The 26,858-nt window shown below is 44.8% G+C and overlaps 1 protein-coding gene across 1 annotated transcript in view; it reads left to right on the top strand.

Moving 5' to 3' along the window:
- The window catches only part of ANKS6 (ankyrin repeat and sterile alpha motif domain containing 6), a 45,449-nt gene extending 29,352 nt beyond the window's left edge, over positions 1–16,097 (top strand). Inside the window, exons 12-16 of the mRNA XM_039856047.1 lie at positions 446–629; positions 5,111–5,178; positions 7,317–7,433; positions 12,824–12,951; positions 14,134–16,097. Of these exons, the coding sequence (XP_039711981.1) occupies positions 446–629; positions 5,111–5,178; positions 7,317–7,433; positions 12,824–12,928 (474 nt within the window). The 3' untranslated portion in view covers positions 12,929–12,951; positions 14,134–16,097. The remainder of the gene's footprint in view (positions 1–445; positions 630–5,110; positions 5,179–7,316; positions 7,434–12,823; positions 12,952–14,133) is intronic.
- Positions 16,098–26,858: the final 10,761 nt, after the last annotated feature.

Below are 26,858 nucleotides of genomic sequence, written 5' to 3' on the forward strand. Positions count from 1 at the left end.
ACACACACAGACACGGGGAACATGTACTTTTTGGTGAAAGGTTGGAAGCAACTGGTTTCGATGAGGAAACGTCAAGAGCAGAAAGGGACTTTGTGTATCTATAAGCCACACTTCCATTTCAGAGCTGGGTTAACTGAGAGGCAAGGAGACTTGGCCAAGGATACAACGCTAGTAGGGGCAGGACTAATGCCCGGGTTTCCTGACTTCATGGGCTGCTTTTTCCATTCCACTCCCTGCCTCTGCTTCAGGGGAGGATTCTCCTGTAACTGTTCGATAGTATTGTTTCTGCTTTGCATGTTTTGTTTTTTTTTTAAGTAGATTTCACAGTCCTGGTTAGATGTCTTGTTGAGTCAAATATCACCAGTGTTCCCTGTTGTAGGTGTCTGTTTTAATCATTTCTACCATCCAGGTGATAGCTATGTATTTGTCTTATTCTTTTCTGCAGAAACTGGAGACGAGCAAAAGGCCTCCGTCTGGAACTTCCACTACCTCTAAAAGCACCTCCCCCACCCTCACACCGTCCCCTTCCCCCAAAGGCCATGCAGCCGAGTCCTCTGTGTCCTCCTCCTCATCCCACCGGCAATCCAAGAGCAGCGGGGGCTCTAGTAGTGGCACCATCACCGATGAGGGTGAGTCCTCTGAGATCCTGAAACCCCACTCTTTCCTCTTTGCCGTGGTGACTTGGCAGGTGCTTTTAATGGCAGTAGCCATCCTAGGTCAGATTTATTTGAAACAAACAACATTTCTCTCCCCTTCCCTGATTCTACCTCGTATTTTTGTCTTCACCGTGTTTAAGATATGGTAAGCTCCCTCAAATACTTTTTGAATGTAGGTGAGTTTTGTTTTTATATACAAACATACACCCTTAGAAATGTTTCCCCAACACCAGTTATGTACCATTCCCTGAACCTCGTACAAATCAATTCTTTCAGTTGCAAGTCATGGAATCTCCACTCAAACTGGTTTAAGCAAAAACAAAACCAAAAAAACTGATAATTTGTGGGCTTATGTGATGGCAGTGTCTAGGGTGTGCCTCAGGTAGGTCTGGATCCAGGTGTCTTGGGACTGTTTCTATCCATATATCAGGTTCTCTCCAAGTGGTGGCAAAGATGCCCCTAGCAGCTTCCGGCTTACTTCCTTAGCCACCCCAGCAAAAGGAGTACCACTTTCTTGGTAGGTTCTGCAAAATCCCAGGGGTAAAGGTCATTGGCCTGCCTTGGCTGTATTTATAACGACTTCGGTCATTTGCCAATCCTTGCCTACCTCTGTGTCTATGGGGGTGGAATGTGCTGTTGGCCAGGCCTAGGTCATGTGTCTTTGGAGCCTGAATCCGGATCTGCCCTGCCCAAACCGTGTGTATTGGGAGAGGAAGAGAAGCGGCTCCTCAAAGGAAAATTAAAGTGCTGTTTCCAGAAAGAGGAGGAGGATGGATATTGGGCAAGCAAAAAGGAGATGTCTATTGCAACCAGGAGAACTTTGGAACCTTCATGCTTGAATCACAAGCCCCTCCCACGGGGATGATGAGAAAAGGAAGATAGAGTGGACAGCAGGGCAGGAGCAGAGGCCCTGCAGTAAGTCCCCAGGAAAGATAAAGGGAGACGAACAGAAGAATGTTGTCTTTTAAAACTGCCCTTTTGTGGCTTCTGGGAGTGGGGAGGCAGGAAAGGGGGCATGGAGCTTCGGCGAGAGATGGGGTCCAGGCAGATACAAATCAGGGAGTATGATAGATCAGAGGGCGGGGGGGAAATCTCGTGTGTGTGAGCCTCACCAGTGCATTTGCGGGCACCTCCCTGCAACTGCTGGAAGGAAGTGCCGAGCAGGTTCCGCCCAGCAAGTGATAAGTTGAAGTCAACTGCACAGACTCTAGTCTGTCTCGAGTTGATAAATGCGTGCCGCCATTGACATCCTCTTTATTTGGGAGCTGCTTTATTGTTTTGTGATATCTAGTACAATCATTTATAAAAGCTTCAGAAATTCACTAGCAACCCCATTCCTCTCTAACCACGTTTTCTATGTGAAGTCTCAACTTTCCACTCATGAATTCTCCCTCCTCAGAGGCTTTTAGGAATCAAAACCCCTACGGTTCAGTTAGGTATTTGTACCCCACTCTTTTTTTTGACACATTCATTATTTTAAAAAGTTTATAGAGCCCTAGTTGGGATGAGAACAGAGGAGAACCTGACAATGATTTCTTTTTAGATTAATTTCTTTTGCTTAGAAAGCCTAGTTTTCCCTTCTGAAATTTCTGGGTCCTGAGGCAGTGGGACCCTTGTCATTTGGACATTAGATTGTCACAGGACAGAGGCTATAGTCCATCCCCAAACAGTTATTCTTCATGGTATTTTTGTGGGAAATGTGTGGCCCCAATTGAGGACTGCATGCATGAGGCCTGTCACCTTCTCAGCCTCTCATTCTTTCCATGAAGGCTTCTAGGGCAAGCACTGGGTATTGTAACCTGTGCTGGGCATTAGGATAACTCACAGTCAGCCTGGGGAGTCAGATACATTCAACATAATCACATTAAATGAGTGTAACCCCAGGTGGGATGAGACCTATGTGATCAGCAAAGTACAGAGTGCCACGGCAGGCGTCACTGAAGAGAGGGCATTTGGGCTGGGCCACGAGGGCCGAGGAGAGATGGAGCAGTGGCGGGCCAGAGCTGATTATTACATCTATAGGAAATATATAAGCTGGTGGTTAAACAGCTGTTAAAAGTCAAATTACAACAATAAAATATTAAAAAATAGACAAAAAAGGAAAAACAAAAAAAAATTACATGAACTTATATTAAATATAAAGGTATGTAGTATTTAAAACAAAATTATTATTTGCTGATTTTAAGTGCATTTTACTAATATCTGTGCTCTTGAGATTATTTATATCTCCTTTTATCTGTATGGTAAGAATATTATGTAATGATGTATTACTTCTATGCATCTCTTCCCAATTCCACGTTCAGGAACGTTACATTGGTAGGTTGAAATCGGCTATGATGTGGGGGACGGTATTTATACCATGGAAATCAGTGAACAGCAGCAGTCAGGACTTGAGCTATTGTTTTATAGATCATCTAGACATAATCTAGACAGCGATGAAGAGAATGTTATTTATGCAAGTTAAATGTAAAAGTGTCATGTCTGTAGCTGTTATATTGTGAATAGCACAAAAATTGAGAAAATATTCATCTAGGATTCGAAATCGGTTTCTGATTCAGCACAGTTGCTCGCATGAAGTTTTAGTGTATGTCTTCGTTGTTTCATTTCATCTTACGCGTTCACGTAAACGGAGGTATCAGCTAGCCTTCGCGTTGGAACTGCACTCGTAGCTATGGGTATAGGAGTAAGGCAAAAATCAGTGAAAGAATTCAGTGAAGTGCCTGAAATGCAATGAAAATATTGGCTACACGAAATTTATAATAGAGTACTGTATAATTTATTATTATATGTAAGTCGTATGTTACATATTTAAATCAGTAAAATCTGCAGTAAACTTATGTACCTACATAGGTGCATACGTTTCCCCAGAAGATCCAATTGTTAAACATTTACTAGCACACCACTGTGGAGAGAGACTGCATGTGGAGGGAAAGGTTTGGTGCCCTGAAGGTTTGGTGTCATGAAGCTACAATGGATTTTGTCTGCATTGGGACTTGATTCATCTCATATATCCGAGCTCAGTAGCAGCTCTTCTGTGCAGGCTTCTCCAGTTCCTTGGGCTGGGTCAGTTGTTTTCTCTGACCCCAGATTTCTTTGTTCGTGGCCTTTACCCTAGAACTCATCACCAATGGGAGAAGTGCCAGAGCGGTATGCATAGCACAGGCCTGGTGGCCAGACCATGGGTTTGAATCCCTGCCCTGCCGTGGGTTAGCAACAAGACCCTCCCAAGATATGGTGCCCAACCTTTCTGTGCCTCGCTTTCTCATCTGTAAATGAAGATAGTAATAGGGTCTATCTCATAGAGTTGCCATAAAGAGCAAATGGGTCTTCCAGGACAAGTTACTGGATGGTGAGCAATGTGCATCAGCTGTCACCCTCTTCATTGTATCTTCCCAGCCACACAGAGCTCTTGCACAGAAGGGAACTTCCTGTCCTTGCATTCCCAGCATGTAGTAGGCACATTAGTAGCCATTGCTCAGTGAGTGAATAAAAGAAGGAACTCGGGCCTTCTACCCTCCAGTCTACTCTTCTGTGAACTGCTCCCACTGCCCCAGAACCTTTGCACTTACTGTTCCCTCTGCCTGATGCTGCCTGCTATCCTTTCCCTTGAAATCTGCACATCTTGCTCCTTCATTTAGTGCTCAAATGTCACTTATAAAAGAGGCTTTCCCTGACCACTCTCTATAAAACAGCGTCCTCCCATGCTCTGTTAGCCTGCCCCACACATTTGTGTTCTTCGCTGCCTTTGGCCTATCAACCTGCTTATTGTCTGTTTTGGCCTCTGTAGAGTCTCTAATGCCTAGTCTGGTGTTTATACTTACTGAATATGTGAATAAATATTTCTTCAAGCCCCGCAGATGCTGGTCTTGTTTCCTTTATGTACTCTTCCTGCTCTGATATCTCGATACCCCTGGTCTCCGCCCCTTTGGCTCTGCTGCTCTACTGAGATGTGTCCTTCCTTTGGGAAGCCCATAGTCTCTGCACACTTGAGCCAAACTCTCTTTTCAAGCCCTGTTCTCTTCAGTTCCTTCTCTGACTAACTGACGACTTGCTGGCATTATTAGCATATACTGCAGACGCAGTGGCCAGCAGTCAAGAAATCATGGTTAAAAACTGTTCTAGGACAGAAGGCAGAGCTTTAGTCCCAGCATCTAGAATTCTGAGGACTTGGCTGCAGCTGTTGGAGAGTCAGCCTGACCATGAACGTCCCTGTCTTCTGTCTTTATAGCTCACCATGCACCTTTGGTTGATGCCTAGGGCCTGCCCTGAGGGGAGGAGTGTGGCCTCCAGCTTCACATGCAAGCACCCAGCTTAGATGTGCTTTCTGGGTTGGGCTTTCTTGTAGTATTTCATATGAAAAGAGATTACCACTGCTTTATGAAAGTTTGAAGATCACTCTTTTGATACATTTACCATTCTAAAATGTGTTATTTTTACATCTTTCCCTCTTGAAGATGAACTGACCGGAATCCTTAAGAAATTATCACTTGAGAAATATCAGCCCATTTTTGAGGAGCAAGAGGTAAGGATGTTCTTTTTGAGTGTTAATTTAAATCATTGTAAAAAAAAATGTCTAAATATGTGGATTTTCATTCTGCTAGTCTAGATTGATCTTTTTCACTGAGACAGCTGAAGAAATAGAATTCATGTTCACATTTAATTCAGTTCATTACAGTGAAATCCTGGGGACCTTTTGTTGTAATAGAATTTTTGTAATTTTGAGCACTGTTCTCTCTCATAAAGTTTGTCTGGCAGCCTTTTAGGTTTAAAGTGGGTCAAAAGCAAATCCTAATGAATCTATGTTAAATGTCTGGATATAGAGTCTGTATTAATCTGAGTATTCCTATTTGCTTAAAAGCACTCACAGTCACATATTTAAAATATTACTGTTCTGCAGTTTGGCATTTTCTCGAAATGATCAACATACATTTACAGTATGACCCATCAATCCCACTCCTAGGTATACACCCAAAAGAGTTAAAAACATGTCTGTACACAGAAGTTCATAGCAGCCCTATTCATAGTAGCCAAAAAGTGGAAACAACCCAAATGTCCATCAGCTGATGAATGGATAAACAAAACGTGTTATCTCTATACAACGGAATGTAACTTGGCATTAAAAAAGGAATGACGCACCGACACATGCTACGACATGGATGACTCTCGAAAACATGACGCTAAGTCAAAGAAGCTAAACGCAAAAAGCCACATATGCTACGATTCCATTTATATGAAGTGTCCAGAATAGGCAAATCTGTAGAGACAGAAAGTAGATTAGTGGTTGCCAGGGAATATGGGGAGGAGAGAATGGGGAGTGATTGCTAATAGGGATGAAAATGTTCTAAAATTGAGTATGGCGATGGTTGCACAACTCTGTACTAAAAATCATCGAATTGTACACTTTAAATGGATGAATCGTTTGGTTGGTAAATTATATCTCAATAAGCTGTTAAAAATTTTTCATTTTGTTCAAATAAATACAGTAGTAATCACAGGAATCACTCATTGTCCCTAAACAGCTTGAGATGCAATTGAGGAGTTTTTGTATTTTGGTTCAAGAAACAGACTGGGGTGCCGTGGCTTTCTTCCTTGGTTTGCTTTCTGCCCTATCTTTCCTGCCTCCTTGGCGTTTTGAACTTGAGCAGTGATTTTTCTTGTCAAGAAAATCTTTCCTGATTTTCTTGCTAATGGCTGCCTACTTCTGTTTTTTATGTTCTGTGCCTTCTGAGGAGCTGGCCATGGGGACTGGGTGTGGGGTCTCTGCCACAGGTCTGCGTGGTGGGGAATGGGGAGAGTCCTGCGGGGCCAGGGAACAGGTGGTTTCAGCCAAAACCATGTCACTTTTTCGTTCAGCCCCTCGGCATCTCATGAGCTGTAAAGCCCCAGAGGAGCTAGTTGTCGTAGAGGTGGGGGATGTCTGCATCTCAGAGAGAGCTTGGAGTTGGAGATCCTTCCCCACTGGCTCAAACCTGGTTCAAGATTTTTTTTTTTCAATCGAGGATTTTAAAGTGACTATTAAAAGAGAGAAGGAAAGATGGGGCGGGAGCTATTTCTCCCGGAGCTGAGGTGCAGGTGGGATGACAGAAATGTTAGGATTTCTCCCGTGGAAACCAAGGGCTGTGTGGCTTTGAGGTGCCCTTATTCAGAGCCTTTCTCTGCCTCAGTTCTCCATGGCTCTTCTTTTCTTATTGCTTCTGCTTGTTTATTTTTTCACTCTGTCTCTCCACAGTCTGCATCTCTTGTCCTCTGGGGGGAGACATGGTGAGTACCACCATATACCCACATTTTCTGTGCAGTGGCCGATATTGTTAAAAGTGTAGCAAAACTGGAATTCACTTTCTAATAGCAGGACTTGGATTTTTACCCCTCTAGCCACTCAGATTACTGCCTTGGAGACTTTCCTTACTTGTTTCATTGTCAGGGTCTTTTCAAAGTGTACCTACCTATCCTGAAAATCCCAGGGCTAGAGCTGAGGAGAGTTACTTCTTAATGATGCTTTCAACTAAACTTTTAGCGTAAAGCCAGGAATTGGAAAGAGTCATAATTAATGCACTACTAATAAGCACTAATAGCTCATAATCATGATATTCCTGTTGTGGTTGGGAAAAAAGAGGTGTGGCATCAAGCAGATGGTAGCGAATCCCCCTTCTTTCTTCCCAGGTGGATATGGAGGCATTCCTCACGCTTACCGATGGTGACTTGAAGGAGCTGGGTATTAAGACAGATGGATCCAGGCAGCAGATTCTGGCAGCAATTTCTGAACTGAATGCAGGCAAGGTATTGTTCTCAATCTTGTTTTCTTTTTCTTTTTCTTTTCCTCCTGTTTCAAACAGCTGAGAGCTTCACTAGGATCTTAGGCCCTCGGTATTCCCAAGGACCTTTGGAGTCTAATTGCATCTCTGGCATATCTGGCAGAGGCTGACTCCGCTTGCATGCTTCTCATGACCAAGTGCTCACTGCCTCCCAGTGTAGCCTGTTCCTTCTCTCTTCCTGAAAGGTTGTTTCTTCTTAGATTGAGCTAAAATAGTCCCTCCAGTAATTTTAATCCACAGGGCTGGATTTTGCCCTCCAGAGCACAAAGGAAGCAAAGTCGTTGGTTAAGATGTGCCCTGGGGTCAGGCTGACCTGCCTTTGAATTGCAGTACCTCCACTTACTCGCTGTGTTTCCCTGGGCAAGTCATGAACCTCTCTGAGCCCTGCTTTCCTTGTCTGTAGGGTCGGGATGATGGCATTGTTACCAAGACTAAAATGCTTAGCAGAGCTCCTGGCACTGTTGCCAATAACAACGTCAATCACTGTTGTTATTGTTGGTATCCTGCATTTTTGTCTGATGTTAAATTTCCATGTCATCAGCTTTAAAGCTAAGGATTAGCAGTGCTCCCCCCACCCCCAGGCACACACACCAAAAGGCACACATGTGTGAAAAATAAGCAAGCAAAAAACATGAAAAGCAAATCACACTTTGCAGACATTAACTGTTTAATTGCCATTGGGCTAGTCACACTCCTTTGCCTTCTGCTTTTTTCTCTAATATGAGCTGGATATTTGTCTCTCATTCCAACTTGCTTATTTGTTGTTTTTTCACACTTTGCCTGACAGTGCCCCACTTGTTGCGCAGTAAGCCTTGTCTGGGATTTAGCCATCGTAAATACTACTGTAATGGACATCTCTGCCTCTTTTCTTTCTTTTCTGTTGTTTTGTTCCTCAGGCTGTGTTTCACAGTCCGAGGTTATGTCAGAGAGTGTGACTGGTTTTATGGTTCTTTCTATATATTGCTAGATATGCACAGAAATACTGAATAGACTTGTAGCGCCAACAGCAAATAAATATTCCTGTAGCACTTTATCATTCACAGGCCACTTTGTGTACATTTCCTCAATCTGGCTCAGTTGATCCTGAGGACTCTTCCTCCTCCTGGCCTCCAGAGGCCAGATGTGTGAGCCAAGGTGAAGATGGAGGTGGGGAAAGCTAGGCTTAGGCCAGAGAAGGTTCTAGATGTAGAGCCAGTGAGGACCGTGGAAGCGTGGGAGGACATGGAACAGCTGGAAGTCCCTAGAGCCTGGTCTGGGCTTGGTAGATGGTAACTACTAATGCTTCCGGAACCTCCCCTCTGCCCCTGGTGGCCCTGGCCTCCTTTGCCCAGGATCACAAAAGGAAGACAGACTGGACTAGTTGGAAAAATCTTAGGAAACTTAACTGGCATCATCATGGAGTGGACAGTGTGACATCTAGAGAAGCTGGGATCCAAAGGAGAACATTTTTCTTAAAGTTTATATAGACTGGAAACTTTTTTTCATTTTTCTCTCGAATTCATCCCCCCACCCCCACCCCCCAAACCCCTCCTCTATTTCTATAACAGTTCTGTATCCTATACTAAACGGCTCCATCTAGAGACACAGAAGTGACAGCTGTTGGTAGTTATCTTAGTTGGTTTGGGCTGCATAACAAAGTACCATAGGCTGGGTGGCTTGTAAACAATAGAAATTTCTCACACTATGGAGTCTGGAAGCCTAAGAACAGGGTGCCAGCATGGTAAGTTGTGGTGTGGGTCTCCTTCCAAGCTACAGACTGTCAACTTCTCATGTACCCTCACATGGCAGAGAGCAGAGAGAAGCAAGCTCTCACCTGTCTCTTCTTATAGGGGCACCGATCCCATCATGGAAGCCCTACCCCCATGACCTCATCTAAGTATAACCACCTCCCAATCACCATCGCATTGTGGGTAGGGTTTCAACATAAGAATTTGGGGGACACAAACATTCAGTCCATAACAGTGATCTTCCTCATGGAGGCCCCAGCTGACCAGCTCCCAGCTAAGAGACCCAGATGCTTCTGACATAACAAGCCATGGGGACTGCTTAATCCCACCCATGTCCGCCCATAGGCAGCATCCACCCTGCAAAGTCAGGCAATTCCACATAGAGATAGGTGCAAGAGGAAGGAGCGGGTCTAAACTAATCACTGGAAAAAAGAAAGGCCATGTTATTCTGTGGTAAATAGCACCAAAGTCCTATGGAAGTAAGAGCCATGTATCACAGTGTGTTGTAGAGCCAAGGCGTGGTTAGGAGAAATTTAATATTACAAAAACAAGTTTATCTTCTGCTGTTCTACCTTAGGTTACCACTGCAACTATATGCTGGTTATTAGAGCAAAGAAGTCCTCAGGCTGAGATGGCTTCCAGGAGCTGTTTGGATGCCCTGGGCCTTGGCTGTTCTGGGGCTGGACCTGCCTGACCTCGACTGCAAGGGCTTCTGCCCCTTTCTTGATTGCTAGAAGGCGTGCACTTTCCTTTCTAACATTCATCCTTTTTCTTTCACAACCCAGTCTTGGCCAGGAGAGTACTTGTTGTGGCTCAAATACTCTGTACACCTTTGAGAACCCAGACCAGGACATGTGAGAGAAGGGAGGCCCAGCTTTCCTTGTCCACCAGTGTCTTCCTAGCTGTGGTCCACAGCATGCTGGAGGGTAGTGGAATCAATTTAGTGGTTCACGAGCAGCATTTTGAAAAACAGTAGAAAACAACATTCTTTGCAGGTTGGAAGGGTAAAATTTGTTTTTGTCGTATATATTTATGTGTAATGGGGTTGCGATATAAAATATTTCTTAAAAAGTCAAAAAAAAGTTTGAACATTTTTAACTTAAATTAAAAAATATATATATTAACTGAAAACCTGGCTCAGCCCTAAAAAAAAAATTCAGTAAAGCACCATTGACCCTCAGCCTGCAAGCCATGTTACTTCTGCATAAACCCATTCTAGTATGCAAGTTGTGATATGTTTGCAAGTCTGCTTATTGGTTTCTTAGTTTCTCACAGTTTTATGTATGTTGGAGAAGGTTACCCAGAAAAAATGACCTTCGTTTCACCTTTGGCTGGTCCTAAGCCATTGATTGATTCTTTCTGTTCCCACTTTTTGTGATTATCAAAGCAGTGCATATTCATTTTACTAAATCTGCACAGTACCCAAAAGGTGAATTTTCAAAGAAATCACGATCCAACCACCCAGAGGCCAATGCTGTTCACATTTGGGAAGATCACTCTGCAGTGTTTTGTGCCAAATGTTTTTCTTTATGTGGCTGAGATATATTTGGATATATAATTTTACAGCCTACTTTCTTCATTTAACATTAAATATATGCAGTTACCCATGTCATTAAGAGCTCATTTTAATATAGTAAATTTGCATGGATGTACTAAAATTATTTTTTTTAATTCCTACTTGTTGGATATGTAGATATCCAAACTTTCTATAAATAGTGTTGCAGCGAGCAACTTTGTGTATAAGGCATTCTAGTTATCTGCTCAAATAGATGTTTAAAAGTAGAATTGCAGAGTCAGGGAGTCTAATTCAAGGTATATGTTATCACTTACTGAATTACTTTCCAGAAAAAGCCAATGAGCATCCCCACCAGCTGTGGGTGTGAGAGTTTGGTTTGTTTTTTTCATTTTTATTAATATGAAAGGCAAAAAAAAAAAAGTGCCTTATTTTAATTTGCATTTCTTTACCTATTAGACCGAACACTTTTTTCTTCTTTGAATGGCCGTTTTTTCATTTTGAGTATTATCAGACAGGTGCTTTGAAACATAGGGGTTTTTAAAGGGCAGTTATCATTATCATCTTCAGTCAGTTGTGGATGCAGGACCAATGATGGTTTTCATCATCCACTGCTCCCACCTAAGGTTAGGAGGCAGAGAGTACCGGAACCCTGTCTGGCCCTGACCTCATTTCTCAGGCCATTGAGGCTAAGGCCATGTTTAATAATGACTGCTGTCTCCCCTCCTATTTATTGTTTTCTTCCTCTACAGTTTGCACAGTGTCACCCTATTCCATTATCTCAGGTTGAGCTTCAGCACAGCCCCAGCATGTAACATTATCCCCATTTTACAGACACGGCTACTCTCAGCAGGGAGTCATGCCTGGGATGTCCCCACTCGTGAGCAGTGGAGTGGGGATTCAGGGTCTTCTGACCCCATATCTGCTTCTCTGTCCTATGCCCTGCAGCCTTCAGGTTTCTGTTGGTGGGATTCCGACAGCATTTTTCTAGCTTATTTAAAATGACCTGGAAGGATTGGTCTGAAGGGAAACTAATCACTGCCCTCTCAGGTGTATGGGAGGCCACATCAGTGCTAGAAGTCACCACTTGGAGTCTGGAGAGGGACACACCTCAGGGTGTGGGGAGTTCCTGAAATGAAAGAAGAGAAAGTATGAAGTCTGGGCTCATTCAATGGATTTTTTTTTTTTTCTTTTCACTCCTGGCAGAGAACAATCTGCCAGAGATTGTTCATTTTTAATTTGCTTTACATTTGACCACATTTACTTGGTTTTAAAAATATATGTTTAATCTACACTGCTGCCTTTTGAGGGCAGGACCTGTAGGCCTCCTGATGCCTACAAAGGGTCCGATGCAGCTGCAACCATTTAGGATACTATTATCATCCCCTTTTTATAGATGAGGAAACCAAAGCCCAGAGAGATGAAGTATCTTGCTCAAGATCACCCCACTAGTAAATGAGACAGATGGGATTTCAACCCAGGCTGTTTATTCCCATCTCTGTTCTTAACCTCTGTTCTATCACTGCCTCTTGGCCAGGTATTCAGTGAAGATGTTCTCTGTACTTAAAGGAACATCCACATCTCTCCTCTTTTCCTATCTCACAATGTGTGTGCGAGGCGGGGGGAGGTGGGGGAGGTCTAGCAGGAATGGGATGAGAAATGAATCACTGACTTCTTTGGAGCAAGGGAGAGTAAGGCCATTCAAACTCTCTGTAGCAGAAAGAAGTTTGGCTGTCACTGAATTCCCTGGAAATCCGAGGGCTGGGAAGATGCACAGTGAGGCAGGAGAGGAGACCTCCATTCCAGGCCATGTGACCCGGGGCAAGTTAGTCCTGCTTCCTGGGTTCTGCAGTCCATCCTCATCTCTGGGGGGGTTGGACTCCTGTATCTCTGGGGCCTCTCCAGCCCTTGTCATGCTGTGAGTGGAGGTGCTGGGGGAGAGTCTGACTCAGTGTTTTTATTAAACTTGGTACTGTCTCTGTTAGGTAATTTATTTTCCCCAAGATGCCCATAGGTTTTTGAAGTATGAGTTGAGCATTAACAACACTGTGTCAATTGGATTAATGGTTAAAAGATTTAACAAGACTTTGTATCTGTTTTCAATTTCCTCCACAGGGACGTGAGAGACAAATTTTACAGGAAACCATTCACAACTTCCATTCTTCCTTTGAGAGCAGCGCCAGCAACACCAGGGCCCCTGGAAATAATCCCTGTACATGATCCTCCTTCCTGTGGTTACCAGTGTGAGCTTTCTGAATTTCAGTACTGTCTTCACACAGCCAGTGTTTCAGCCACCCTCAGCTCTTCACCATGCTTTGTCACCGCTATGCTTGGGTCACACTATTCCCTTTGCCTGGAACACCTGTTTTCCCTTCTCTGCTGTAGTAGTTGGTGGTGCTTGTTGCTTTAACAAACTTTAACACAGGAGACACTTATTCTTATATAAAGTCCAGTATGGCTGCTTCTGCTTGGCCAGGTGGTTTTACACAGTGATTTGGGGACCCAGCTCCTTTCATTTGTGGCTCTGCTGTTCTCAGGAGCCTCAGACTCTTTGCTTCTGGCTGGCAGGAGAAAGGGATGGTGAAGAAGGCACAGCCATTTCTTAATTGCCTTGCTCTTAACTGCTCACATTCTGTTGGCTCCTCCTACTCACATTCCATTGGTCGCCAATAGTCACATGGCCCCACCTGGATGCAGAGGACCTTGGGAAATGTAGTCTTTGTTCAGGTAGTGGCTTCACAGCAACGACTCTATACCTAGATGGGCAGTGCATATTTTGGCAAGAGATTAGCCTACTCTGCCATATCTTCCCTTAAAACTTCTAACTTGTCCCTCCCAGTCCAAGTCACCTCTCAAATGAAGCCTTTCTTGACTTCCTTACACAGAACCAACTCCTCCAGCCACTATTGCTTTGCATATAACTCTGTTCTAGCACTTAACTGCACCTACTGCATACAACATACAACAGGAGTGCAGGGCATGTATGTTGAATGCATTTTTCTGTATTGCAAAGGCAGCCTTTTATGTAGGAAAAAAGAGGAAGCTCATTGTATGATCTTGAGAGACCCCTTCTTTCTGGCCTTTAGTTTCCTCATCTGTGGTCAGGCAAGATGATGCTCTGATACTCCACACTGCTCACCGTAGGGCTTTCTGCACTTCAGTGGGAGCAGAAGACTCTAATGCATTGTGGAAGGACTTCAGTGCTCACATTTTCTAGTCAAAGAAGCAGAGAATTTGGAATTTCCTCTAAACCGCATTAATGGGACATCCCTCAAAAGGGCATCAGCCCATGTAGTTTTCTACCATGTTAAATCAGAAGGACTCTTGACTTTTAAATGTAGTAGCTTTTTGAAGTGTTTTCAAGTGCGTAACTTATTCATCCAACACTTGCTGCATTTCTGTTTTGCTGGGTGTCGGGGGTACAGAGACAAGCCAGATCCAGTCCCCACCCTTGAGGACTTCAGCATGCAAGAAAAGACATGAATGGATGATCCAGTCTCAACCTCATGGTGCAGCATGGTGGAGTGGAAAGAGTTTGCATTCTGGACTAAGGCTCAGAATTCAAGTCCAGCCCTGCACTGGCCAGCTGTGTAGCCAGAGATGGGTTACATAGCCTCTTAATTGGAGCTTGGAGCCAGTTGCATAAAGTACTTGGTCTGTGGGATGAACCCAAGAGATGGCAGCCTTCGCAGAATTCTCATCTTTACCATGAGCTCTGCCAACCACCAATTCCTGCTCTACTGGCTTTCAGAGGCAGTTGTTACCACATTGCCCGGAACCTAACTGTGTTCTCCCTCTGCCCGTCAATCCAGTTGGTGCTGTTCCTTCATCCTCCCATCCTCCCACTTGCTAAAGCCAACTTTTCACATGATTGGAGAGAAAAGATATCATTTTAGCCATCACTGACAGACGTCTTTATAATTGTTCCTCACGTCCTAGCCTTCTTTAAGTAGACAGGCATTGGGCATCTACTGCGTGCAGCAGCTTGACTTCATTGTCATCCGTTCTCACTGCCACCCTGGAAGCCAGCATCCTTTCACCCCATCCTGCACACTGGGGAAACAGACATGGAAGAGTGAAGCTGCATGCCCATTACATACCCAAAAGGAGCAGAGCTGGCTTAGAACTGATCTGGTGGGCTTCTGAGCCTGTGCTTTTCCCACGGACTCCTAGAGGCTCCTGGAGCTAGAAGCACCAGAGATTTTTGCTGATTTAAAGTACTCACATCTTCAAGGGTTATGGACAGGCCTAGGGCCGTTTGCCCATGAAATATATGGCCCTTGAGTTATGTGCTTTGAGGTTCTGTGACAGCTTTTCGCTGTTGTCCTGTTCTTTTTGTAAGCTCTGTATTTGTGCAGACTCCACTCTGATAAGTTTGATCGAATGCTCACAATATGCAAGAGCTATGCTGGGTGTCAGTTTTCTACAAATGCAAACCTCCGTGATTTCTGATGACCCCAGACAGAGCAAGGCTGATTATTCCCATTTTGCAAATGGGAAAACTAAGGTTCAGAATGGATGCTTATTGTTTTCACTGGACTCAAGTAATTCTAGGGCTTTTTCTCCCAAGCAATTTCTGTGTTGGTTAGTGAGAGACCTCTGGCACCTTTTCTGGGCCATAGTCCCTTTTCTGGTGACCCTTCTCACCTCGCATGTGTCCCTGCCTCCAGGAGGCTATTATCTTCCGCAGTGTTTCCCTCGCCTGATGACTTTCGTTAGCATTTTCCCAACTGTGTCTCTTGGAAGACTAGTTCCACTGGATGTTAATAGGCTTTTAATAAAAAAGAGGGGTGTATATGCAAAAGTGGCATGGGACTCTGTATTCAGGTTTGGCAGATACTGGGTTACAGCCCAGTCACACGATTGTCTGCTGCAGGACATCCTAGAACCTTCAGGATGCTGATGTATTTGGGGCTGCTTGAAGGGAGCCACGTGGCTTGTTGCGTTTCCCACACATTTAATCACAGAATGCTCTTTCATGGTGCTCTTGCTCTGCAGAGGGGGTCTGCTTGGCAGTGAGACAAGGTGAGAGGGTCCCATGACTTCGAGATGCTAGGAGGGCTCTCCATCTTGCAGAGGAGAGGGCACTGTTTTCCAGTATTAGTGCAGTGTCCTGCTTGGCATGTGCTGGGTGTCCGAGCCCTGCCCCACCGATGGCCAGGGGAAGGCTACGCCTCCTTGCTTCAGCGCCAGACTGTTACATGGAGGCTGGCTAGTTACGAGGAAGATGTTTAGTTTTTAATTTATTGAACATTTAAGCAGCTATCCTGTCCCTGCCCCATACTGATGCTTTGGATATAGAGATGAAAACACTTGTCTCTGCCCTCAAGGAACCCACAGTATCTTAGAGGAGACAAACACGTAAATAAAACATTGCAGTACTGTGTGAGGAGTCTTGTAATAAATGTGTGTACTAGGTCCACGGCTCAGAAGATGTCATCAGTGATGGCTCAGGTTTGGCCTGGACAGGAGGGGCCAGAGCTCGAGCTGGTCTGAAAGGGTAGTGGAGAAGAGAAAGGACAGTACGTTCAAAGGCAGGCAGCATATCATATTTGTGAATTAAATATCATCAAGAGTAAGTTAGATACCTGCTTTTCTGATTTCTGATCCTTTGAATTGTATAGAAGCAGTTTTTCGCCCTGGAAAGATCACTGGTTCTTGTGTCAGCCCTAGCTTGGGTTTTGGCTCAGCTACTTCTTACTGGGTAACATCAGGCATGTTTCTTTGACTCCTGGAGCCTCAGTTTCCCTTTTGGTTACAAGGGATAGCACTCCCCAAGGTGCTGAGGATCAGCAAGGATCAGACGAAAATCACTGTGTGGAGTTGTGCAGAAGTGAGAACTCTCCACAGTGGTTGCCTGTGTGAAATCCCCGTTTCCCTCTCCCATCTTCTTCTATATAGCCTGGCTGGGTGATTGAAGCCAGAAGAAGCAGCTTCTGGCCAGAATTAACAGCAGCTTAAACGGCTCTCCTGGCATTGGAGCCCTATAGATGCAAGGGTTGGCAGAGGATCCCCTCCCTCCAGCTGTGCCTGACTCTAGGTGTTTGTGTCATTGGGACTCCCAGCAAGGTAGACAGAAAGAAGCAGGAAGGCCTTCCTGCCAGTCACAGGGCCTGGTCCAGCAGGCAGAGAGGAAGCAGGAAAGCTGTCTATTTTGCTCTTGTGTTATAGCTGCCCAAAGACACCGCCACGCAGGCCAGGCCCAGGCTAGACAGCTGTGACGTCCACACTGACCTGTGTTGCCAAGATGGTGCCTCTTGAAGGCCTGGAACCCATCCTGGGAAGATTCTGCAGCCCAGACTGAAGGTGTTGCGTAGCATCATCCATACCCATCGGTCCTTGTCAATTTCATGCACGATATTCATGTCTTATTAACTAGTAGATCCTATGCAACATATAAGGTGAATACTAATGCTTTCCCTGATAAAGCTGATACATAATTCTGCAGGATGGGCTAGGGTTAGTAAATCTGCTTACTGGGGAGTGTGGCAGGTCCTTTCCCAGAGTGGGTGGGGAGGCGTGGGGGTGGGTGGGGAGGGTGGGGGCTGGAGGTTGTCTCCTGGTATAGTTCTGGAGAGCTTGCTAGGCTCTTACTGGCCTGAGGGGACTCTGCTCCATAATATGCAGCCTAAGAGGGGATTAGACCCTGCCTTAAATTTCAGCTCCTCAGCTGAGAAACCAATCTCTGTACAAGGATTCACTAAAGCTCAGGGATGAGGGAAGGGAAATAAACACAAAGAGTCTCGGGTAGTGGGAGAGAGCAGAAGCCCAGTTCACTTGTCCCTCCTCTTCCAAAGCAGAGACCCCTCAGGGCTCCTGTCCATTGTAAGATCCCTCCCAGGTTCCCAGTTTCTGTTGGAGATCCCTCCCTAGGGCTCACAGACATGGGATGGCTGTCCTCTTCAGGGAAACCTTGTCTCCACCCTCCAGGTAGCTGGGGTAAGGTTCGGCCTCACCCTAAGGCTGTAAGAGACCAGGATGGCATTTTGTTCCAGCCCTGCAGAGTGTTCCATATTCCTTACCACCACACAATTTTATTATTTTAATACAGGGACTTGGTTCTTTGAAGGATTTTTATTTGCCAAATGAATATTAAATAATGATGAATTTGTCTCCTCTGATTTTGCTCATAAAATGCTGCTCAGATTTCTTCCACTGATAACTTATGGAGCAAGTGCCTGTGGTGTGCCGGGTACTTCTGTAAGTGGACTTGCCTCCTTCATGAGAACCCTGTGAGGCAGCCTTAAAATTCCCTTACTACCGATTCAGTGACTGGCATGCAGATATTAACAAACCTCACCAAGGTCACACAGTTAGAAAGAGACAGTTTGAATGCAGGTCTCATCTCTCACTCTCATGAAGAGTCCACCTTTTCTCCATGGTGTCTTTGCTGTCACCCAGCACAGAGAGAAATGTTGAATTGCTATAAATTCAGCCAACAAAACAAACAAAACTTCGTTAGCCTGAATGGCTTGTTCACTTTTTTTTTTTTTTTTTTGAGGTGGGGAGGCACTTTACTATAAATAGCTTAAGAGATTATCTTTATTTCTTTTAAGAACTCTTGTAAGTCAGGGGAATGCCTCATCTCCACCCTTCCTGGTATTAGGATCTCACAGTCAGTGTGCTCAGCCCTATAGAGCATTTGGAAAGCAGAAGGTGGTGTAAGTCCCGGTCCTGAAGCAGGGTGAATGAGGCCAGTGAGGTCTGTGGGGTCCCAGAGGGTAGAGCAGAGATACTGGGGAGACCGCGGGAGCAGGGCCAGCTCTCCATGAGAAAGAACATTCCAGGGACCAGGGCTACTTGGGAGGGGGAGCATCCTCCAGATGGGCCCCCAAAGACTGGTCAAGCCAAGGACAGCTGGAGAAGGGAATTCAGACTTTGGATGAGGAATGGACCAGGCAAATGGTTTCCAAATGACCCAATACTGGAGGTGAGATGAGAAAAACAAGTACAAGGCAGTGAGTTTACCTGACACTAAATATATTCATTTTATAGGGTTGGCCTTGATTCTGATGGAAGGCCCTACTACTTTTGGGGGAGAGGGCGGTAGTGATGGTAATTTTACTAATGTGCGAAATCCAAAAGTCTGAAGAACATTGTTCTAAGTCATTTTTGAGATTCTTTCCAGCCCCATGAGTCTGAAAATCTATAAAAAGGGGGGAGTGGTTCCTCAATAAATTAAACATAGAATTATCATATAACCCAGCAATTTTCTTCCTAAGATGTATACCCCCAAATCAAAAATAGGTATTGAAACAAAAACTTGCATGCAAATATTCATAGCAACACTATTCACAATAGCCAAATGATAGAAACAATTTAGATAGATAGCCATCAGTGGATGAATGGATAAACAAGATATGGCATATATCCACACAATGGAATGTTATACAGCCACAAAAAGGGAGTACTGACACACTACAACATGAACTTCGAAATACTATGCTAAATGAAAGAAGCCAGACACAAAAGATCACATATTATATGATTCCGTTTATCTAAAATGTACAGAATAAGCAAATACATTGATACAGAAAGCCAGGGATTGGGGAAATGGGGAGCCACTTCTTAATGGGTAGGGGATTTCATTTTGAGGTGATGAAAAAGTTCTAGAACTAGATAATAGTGATGGTTATGGGTGTACTGTCACTGAATTGCACACTTTAAAATGGTGAAAATGGCAAGTGTCACATTCTATACATATACATATATGTGTGTGTGTGTATATATATAGAGAGAGAGAGAGAGCGCGCACCATAATTTTACAAGAAATATAAAGGGGACCTTGTAATCTGGCTGGTCTTCCACTCACTGCTGCTGTCAGTCCATTCATCTTCACCTTGTCCTTCAGTGTGAAAGACTTTACCACCCGCAGGTCTTCTCCCTCCTGCGCACACGTACACAGGCCCTTCTTTCCCATTCACCAGCGGGGCCTACGTATACTGAGGGTCTCAAGTCAGTGTCTCCAGAGCTCTGCCCAGAAAACACTTTGTGAACGAGGTGGGGCTGCCTGTGGGCTGTGGGGCAGGCGAGCCGTGGGAAGGTGGGGACCCCCCTGCCAAGCCGGGGCGGGCTCCTCTCCACCATCTTGCCCCTTTCCCGCATCTCCTGCTCCCACGGGCTGCGGAGCTTCTACGCGTCACTTGCTGCGGTTCTTTCAGCAAAATAATCTCCAGTTTCATCACAATCAAAAACACTCCCTTTGAGCCACAGGTGAGTAGTTTCAGACGCGCTCTCCTGTTGGCATGGACACCCGCTGCCCAGATTTCTCCAGCTGTCGATGCCCCCAAGGGGGTCCCAGCCCCATGGACTCCCCCACCCACTTACACCGCCTGGGCCAGCCGGCTTCCTTTGCCCAATCCCGCTTGTCCCCTTCTCTGCCACAGGAGTCCACCCAGAAACCAGTGCCTAAACTACATGCTGCAGCTAATAGCCACAGTCTACTTAGAGGAACCCAGTGAGGCGGGGCCTATATGTGCGTGCGTGTGTGTTGGGGAACTGCAGCCATAAAGAAGGTTCTAGAGCTGGAGGCTGTATACCAGTGTCACTGCAGCTTCTGTCAGTTGGCTTCATGGGTGAGGTGGCCTCAGGGCAAACTGATTTTACTCACTCCTCCTCAGGTCAAGAGCCTGAGTCAGACAGAATCCTCTGAGGCAACATCCATCAGGCCACCTGGAGCCACAGGCTCGGGGAGGCCACGTGGTGGTGATAGCTTCCTCAGGTAAGTGAACCTCGGTTTCCTCCTTGTTGGAGTGAGGGTTGACTCTCGTTCAGTAGATGCTGTTTCGGGACCCAGGTAGGCTCTGGGGATGCACCAGGGAGCAGAGTGAGTCCCTGCCTTTGGGGTGCTATGACCCACGGAGGAGATGACAATCCTGGCTCACAGGATAGTGAGAATTAACTGAGATAATGCAAAGCAAGTGCTCAGCACAGTGCTTGGCATAGGGTAGGTGCTCATGGGGCATAGCCACTTTTTTCTTTCTTTTTTAAATTACAGTTGACATTAGTTTCAGGTGTACAGCATAGTGGTTAAACATTTTAATAGTTCATTTTCTCTTCCCATTCCTTGTGGGTCAGGACCATATGAGTTCTTTGTCACCAGCTGCAGTGCAGGGAACATTGTGCTCTGCCGGAGTGCAACTCTACATTAATGAACCTGAGCTGATAGCAGTCAGGGGAGCTTGGTTATGGACTTGTTAACAGGGCGGGGATGCACCTGGCCAAATAAATTGCAAGAATGAACAAGAAATATTTGTTTATTGCATAGCAATGAACTTAACACACACATAATTCAGTTTACAAACCACAGTTGTATGAGGAAGAATACAGAGCAAAGAAAGAATTGGACAAAAAAGCAGAAGGTGCAGACTGTGTTCTTTAGCCCTCTGTAATAGCTCTGTTTTGATCCACTTTCTGTCATGCGCTTCAATATAGATCACTTAGCATTCCTGGGTCACATTGACTTTTTTTAATTTAAAAAGTTTATTTTTAAAGAATTGCAAAAGTCATTATCAGTATATTTTGACATAACACGATGATGGCTTTATATCCTCTATTGAGAGTCCCAAGATCACCAGAGCCCTGCGGAGGGTTCCAGGAGGCACAGAGCCTAGGGCTGGGGGCCCAAGGAGCCCTTCTTCTGACAGAAATTTCCCACCTGGAAAAACCCTCCCAATAGGCTCCTACTGACATTCCCAGTGGACCCTCCAAACTTCTTGAGCTTTTGACTGAGCTTGTAAACTGGAGGCCTGTGGGCAAGTACTCTGCACGATTGATCGTTACTAACACTGGAATGGTGCTTTTGTAGCTACAGCCTTGGTAATCAAAGTGTGATTCATGGACCAGGAGCTTCAGCATTCCCTGGACACTTATAAGAAATTTAGGTATGCCCACATTACTGAGCCAGCATCTGCACCTTCTCAAGGTTCCCAGGGGATACATTTGTATGCTGCATGGTGAGCAAGGATGCTGCCCAAGCCACCTTCTGTGCATTCATCATATCACTCACAACATTCTTATGAGCACCAAGATGCTGTCACCTCTTACACAGAGGGGGAAACAGGCTGCAACAAACAAAATGGCTCGCCCAAGTTCACAAGATGGTTAAAGTAGAACTGAGACTCACCCAAGCTTCCCATTCAAATCCAGTGAGTACTTACTGCAGTTTTACACATATACTAATTTAATTCTCTCATCCATCTGGAGGTACCATTATTACTATCTATTTTACAGATGAGAAAAGTGAGGCACAGAGAAGTAACTTGCCTAAAGATGTCACACCTTGATCTAGAGTCAATACATGTATGGAATTGACCACTTAGGGATCATAAGCAAGTAGATGGTCTCCAGGGCAGGGCATTCATAATCCTCCTGGCATAGTGGACCCCCCACACGAGGTCCAATATCATAAAACCTGGATTTGGGTCCTTTTGATGTCACTGGAGGCCAAGAAGGCAGATCACCTTGAGGGACTCTGAGGCTTTGGTTTTCCCATCTGAAAAATGGAGGGAATAACAAATGTTATTTGGCAAGGCTGTGGTGAGGAGTAATAAGGGAATAAATGCTGGAGTGTGTTGTAAACTGTAAAGCGCTGTGGGCATGATAGTAGATTTATGCTCCAGGGACCTTGGCACAATGGTGGAAGAGGAAGAAGCTCAGAGAACAGCGAAGTTGCAGTAGGTGGAACTTTGGGGTTGTCATGGGAACCAAAGCTCTGAGGCTGATCAAGGCAGGAAATACCATCTGGTTTTACACATCAAAAAGCCTCGACTCACACTGGACTTATTTCTGTAAACAGCAGAATTCACATCATCCTGTGGCAGCAATGTCAGCCCAGAGCAATCTGGAGATTGTCTTTCCCTTGATTTGCCTGGTTAAATCTGGACAAAGCACCTCAAGTATTCCTTGTCCACCAGCTGTCACTTCTAGAGAAATGTGGACAAATCACTTAGTAAATCTGTGTTTAAATGGAAAGAAAACACGGCTGGAAGACACCCTCTCATTCCCTCCCTGACTTCACAAGCACTAAGAGAAGGCTGGAGGTGGTGTCCAGGGATGGTATGGGGGAGGCCTGGGTCCCCAGTCACAGCTGATACTGGAAGGGCACTTAGAGAACGTCTTACCTGTTGTCTTTCCTCTGAATTATTGGTAATAAAACAGGCCCAGAATGGGATGGTGCCTGCCAAAGGTCACACAGAAAATTAGAGGCAAAACTGAAACTTGCACCTAAGTCTCTCAACTCTGAAGTCAATGTTTCTACACTTTACTGATGACATCTTCCTTTGATATTTGTTTCAGCATCATAGTATTACTCCTCGGGGAAACATTAGGCTTTGGATTTCTCTGGTTCCCCCTGGGCTCTGCGAGATGAGAAGCACAATGTTTCTCAAGTCCTACACCTCCCAGGGATTCATCAAAGGAAGCCATCATTTCTTTGGTGTTTCTATGGGAGAAACAAGATTTCTGTAAACTACATGAGTGCAAATGAATCAAGGTGAAATTGTAAAAACAAGAGGGCTATGCTCTTGAGTTTTCAAAGTCTAGAGGAATCTTCCGGTTTCATTGCAGCCCCCAAATCCAGGAGAAGTCTCCTGGGGATGAGGACTTTCATCATGGGAGCTGCTAGGAATCGTTTGAGCAGGGAGCACTGCTGAGAATATAGGCCTAGGGTTGCCGCTGCCTTGCTGTGCAACTTGGCTTGCCCTCTCTGATCCTGTTTTTCCCATGTATACCAGGCAGGTTTGATGTGACCTTCCAGCTTTGACATTCTGTCACTTGATAACCATTTTCTAAGAAAGGAAAAGAGATCTGTTGCTCCTAGAGTCACCCTGGTGCCTTGTTGTTCATCAGCTGATACATACTTGAGTTGAGAGGCATCAGCACTAGCACTTCAGCTACTTGCTGGCTGGGTATGGGGAGTTTCCTGTAAATGAAACTTGGAGAGAAACAAGTTCTTTATCAAGTTCTCAAGGGAAGTGGGTGTGTGAGATGACTGTATCCAGTCACAGCTTCAGGATCCTTAGCCTAAGCTGCCAGGTGGCACCCAAGGGTAGCAATGACAAAGCGTATGCCCATGGTTGTGTTTACCTGAACTCACCACACCACACTCTGACACCCAGGCTCTGCCCTCAAGTTCCTTGATTCTATGTCCACCCACTGTGTTTGTAGGTGGCTTCATCTCCTGGGAGTAGAGGGGATGTCTGGGGAGCCGGAAAATCCCCTGGCCCCACAGAGCGTGTCTCTGGCTGTTTCTGGGTCCTGTTTTGATGGGATGCTGTGTCTCCCAGGTGCTCTCACTCACCTTCTGCCCTTGGGGTAGGTGATTTCCTTACATCCCTTCCTCACTTGCTCAGAGCCATAGGAACCACTTCATAAGTATCTCAAGGGAGCCCCCAAGCCTCAGCAACCAGGTCTAGGGATCCCTAGGGCTGCACGGGTACCTGAGCTGTGGGGAGGAAGACCTGGACAGCACCATCTACAATTCATTTCCAACCTGGTGCCCAGGTCAGGAAAACGGAAACTGTGGCTCTTTATTATTTCCTAGGAGTTCGTGTTTCAGTCTGAAAGAACTTGAGAAGTACCTAATAGAAGAGCTAAAAGTCCCAACACCAAAGAGCTCCATGTTCCCAGTCTAACTAAAGGCAAGGGCATAGCAATCCTAGCTATTTGAGCCTGGAAACTGACTTAATCTCTCTGAATCTCTGAATTTTTCAGTCTTCTCGTGTGTAAAATGGGGATAATAAATTTCTATTCCTGTGGTGGTTGTGAGAATTAGATGAGAAAAAGTAATCCCAGAGCCTAGCACAAAGGAGGTGCTTAAAAAGCATTTCTATTTCCACTCTGATCGAAGCTTCTTAGGAAAGGTGTACATGGTAAATCTCATTTTCCAGGACAGGGCGAAACTACAGCTCAAAGAAATGTGGTGACTTATGAAAAATCACAAATCAGGTGCATGTCAGACTGCGGTCTAACATCTGAGTACAAAGCTCTTTCTGTCTCTCCACAACCATAAAATGTAACACTTTCTAAACCCTTATAAAGAAATTATGGGAATGACAATGAACTTGACACATGTATATTTTCTTGAGACATGACACCTGAGGAAAGTGAGAACTGAGAGATGCCGACTTTCAACTTTTTATTTACTTCCTGTTCTTGCCGTTTCCTGAGAGGGACCTGGTTTGGAAACCAACTTTTTACATGCATCTTTCCTTCATATTCTGCCCTGCTATTTCCAACTGTGGTGTTGTTTGTGAAGACAATGTCTAGTATGTTCTCTGGGAAGTTAACACCCCCAAAAACTAGGTCTTCTGTAGCAGTGAATACTCAGCCTGGGAAACCGAGAAGAGAATATCTATCTCCCTGAGACAATAGCTCGAAATTGGGCCATGTAGGAAGTGTGGAGAAAAGACCAAGTTTCTTCCTCTCTCTATAGTTATAGGCTTATAGAATTGAAATACAGGCAACCAAGGGGACATGACCTGCCCGAGGTCACAGAGCTGGTAAGTGGGGACAGACTTCTTAATAAGACACAAAAAGCACAGAGCATTGTACTAATAATAGTAATAGATTTGTGTACAAGCAAGTTAAAGATCTCTTTTTAAATGAAGGGCACAAGTTAACAGAGAGAAGAAATTTGTAATATCTAAATCTGACAAGGATTTATAAGAGATTAATAGCTAGATTCTATAAGAAATTTCTGCAAACCAAGAAGAGGAAGTTTCAGAAAGGCAAAAACTTGAATGGTTGACAAATATATGAAGAGATAGATGCTCGGCTTCACCAGTAATTGAGAGAAATGTAATTGATAACACCAAGATTCCATTTTATACCCATCAATCAAAAAAATTGGAAAGTTTGATAATGCTAAGTGTTGGCAACATGTGGGCCGTGTTAAGTAGGCACAGCCATTTGGAGAGCAGACTGGCAGGTTTTAGTGATGTTGGGTATGTGTCTGCTGAGGTGCCAGCCCTAGGTTTGTATGCTCTGAGATCCAGTTCATGTCTTTCTCCTGCTCTGCTCTGTATCATGGGGATCTGGTCCCTGCAGGTTGTGTTTCCCAGTGTCCTTGTTAGCTAACTTCCACTGCGAGTAACAGACAGGAAGTTGGAGGGCAGGAGGAAGGAGGCAGACCTGAGCATCACAATGATAGTTGGGTGCACCCAGTGGACAGAGCATTCAGAAGGCAGAGAGGTCATCAAAGAGGAAGGGCTTCATGGGGAAGGTGAAATTTAATTTGGGCCCTGAAAACTGGGTGTAGTTTAGAGTTGAAGGGAAAGACTTCCCAGGCAAAGGGTTTCACATGCACAAAGACACGAAGTTGGTGTTTGGGTTGTTATGGAGCCCCAAAGGGCCAGTATAAAGCAGATCAGATCATCACAATGAGAGATGGTAGTCCTGCCCTCTGTCTTGGTAAATCCTCCAGACACATGTAATACATGTATGCAGAGATATTTTAAAATCAAAGCAAGCCCTAGTGACACTCTGGTTATGTGTGTTAGGGAGAAAATGATCCCAAAGTGAGTAAGATTTCTTCCAAAGTAGTTCATATTATCGTCATGGATTGAGAAAAAATAAATGCCTAAAAATAGACATAGACCATTAATTTTTCATTGATCATAATATCACTTTCATGAATATTAAAAATGTAGACTTTTAGAACGAAATAATTTTCACAAAAAGAGAGAAAGATATTTGGAAGGGTGTGGCATTTCTTTTTCATATCCCTTGATATTTTGCCAATCGTTTAGGGAAGGTAGGCCAGTAGTGGGTAAGGCACAGGGTAATAGTGTAGAAGGCTCTGGAGGCTTTCTGACCCAGTTTGGAATCCCAGCTTTGCCTCTTTCTAGTTATAAAGTGTTAAGCACAGGATCAGGTACATAGATCGATACTTTTTTTTTTTTTTAATTAAAATTGCTCACCACCAACATTCACCCCATTTGAAAATAAGGAAACCGAGGCTAAGGGGCTTCCCAAGTGCCAGTGTATTGGGAACAGAATGTAGTTCTCGTATCTCTGCCTCTCCTTCGTGTATCCCATCTCCCTTTCTTGCCCCTATCAAGTGCCTGGGGTTCCTAAAGAAGGCCCTATGACTCCCTCTGGGTTGTTCCTTGAGGACCTTCAAAGTGACAATAAGTCAAATGACTCCCTT

Source organism: Pteropus medius, unplaced genomic scaffold, assembly GCF_902729225.1.
Source record: "Pteropus medius unplaced genomic scaffold, Ma_sr-lr_union100, whole genome shotgun sequence".
Classification (NCBI taxonomy): domain Eukaryota; kingdom Metazoa; phylum Chordata; class Mammalia; order Chiroptera; family Pteropodidae; genus Pteropus; species Pteropus medius.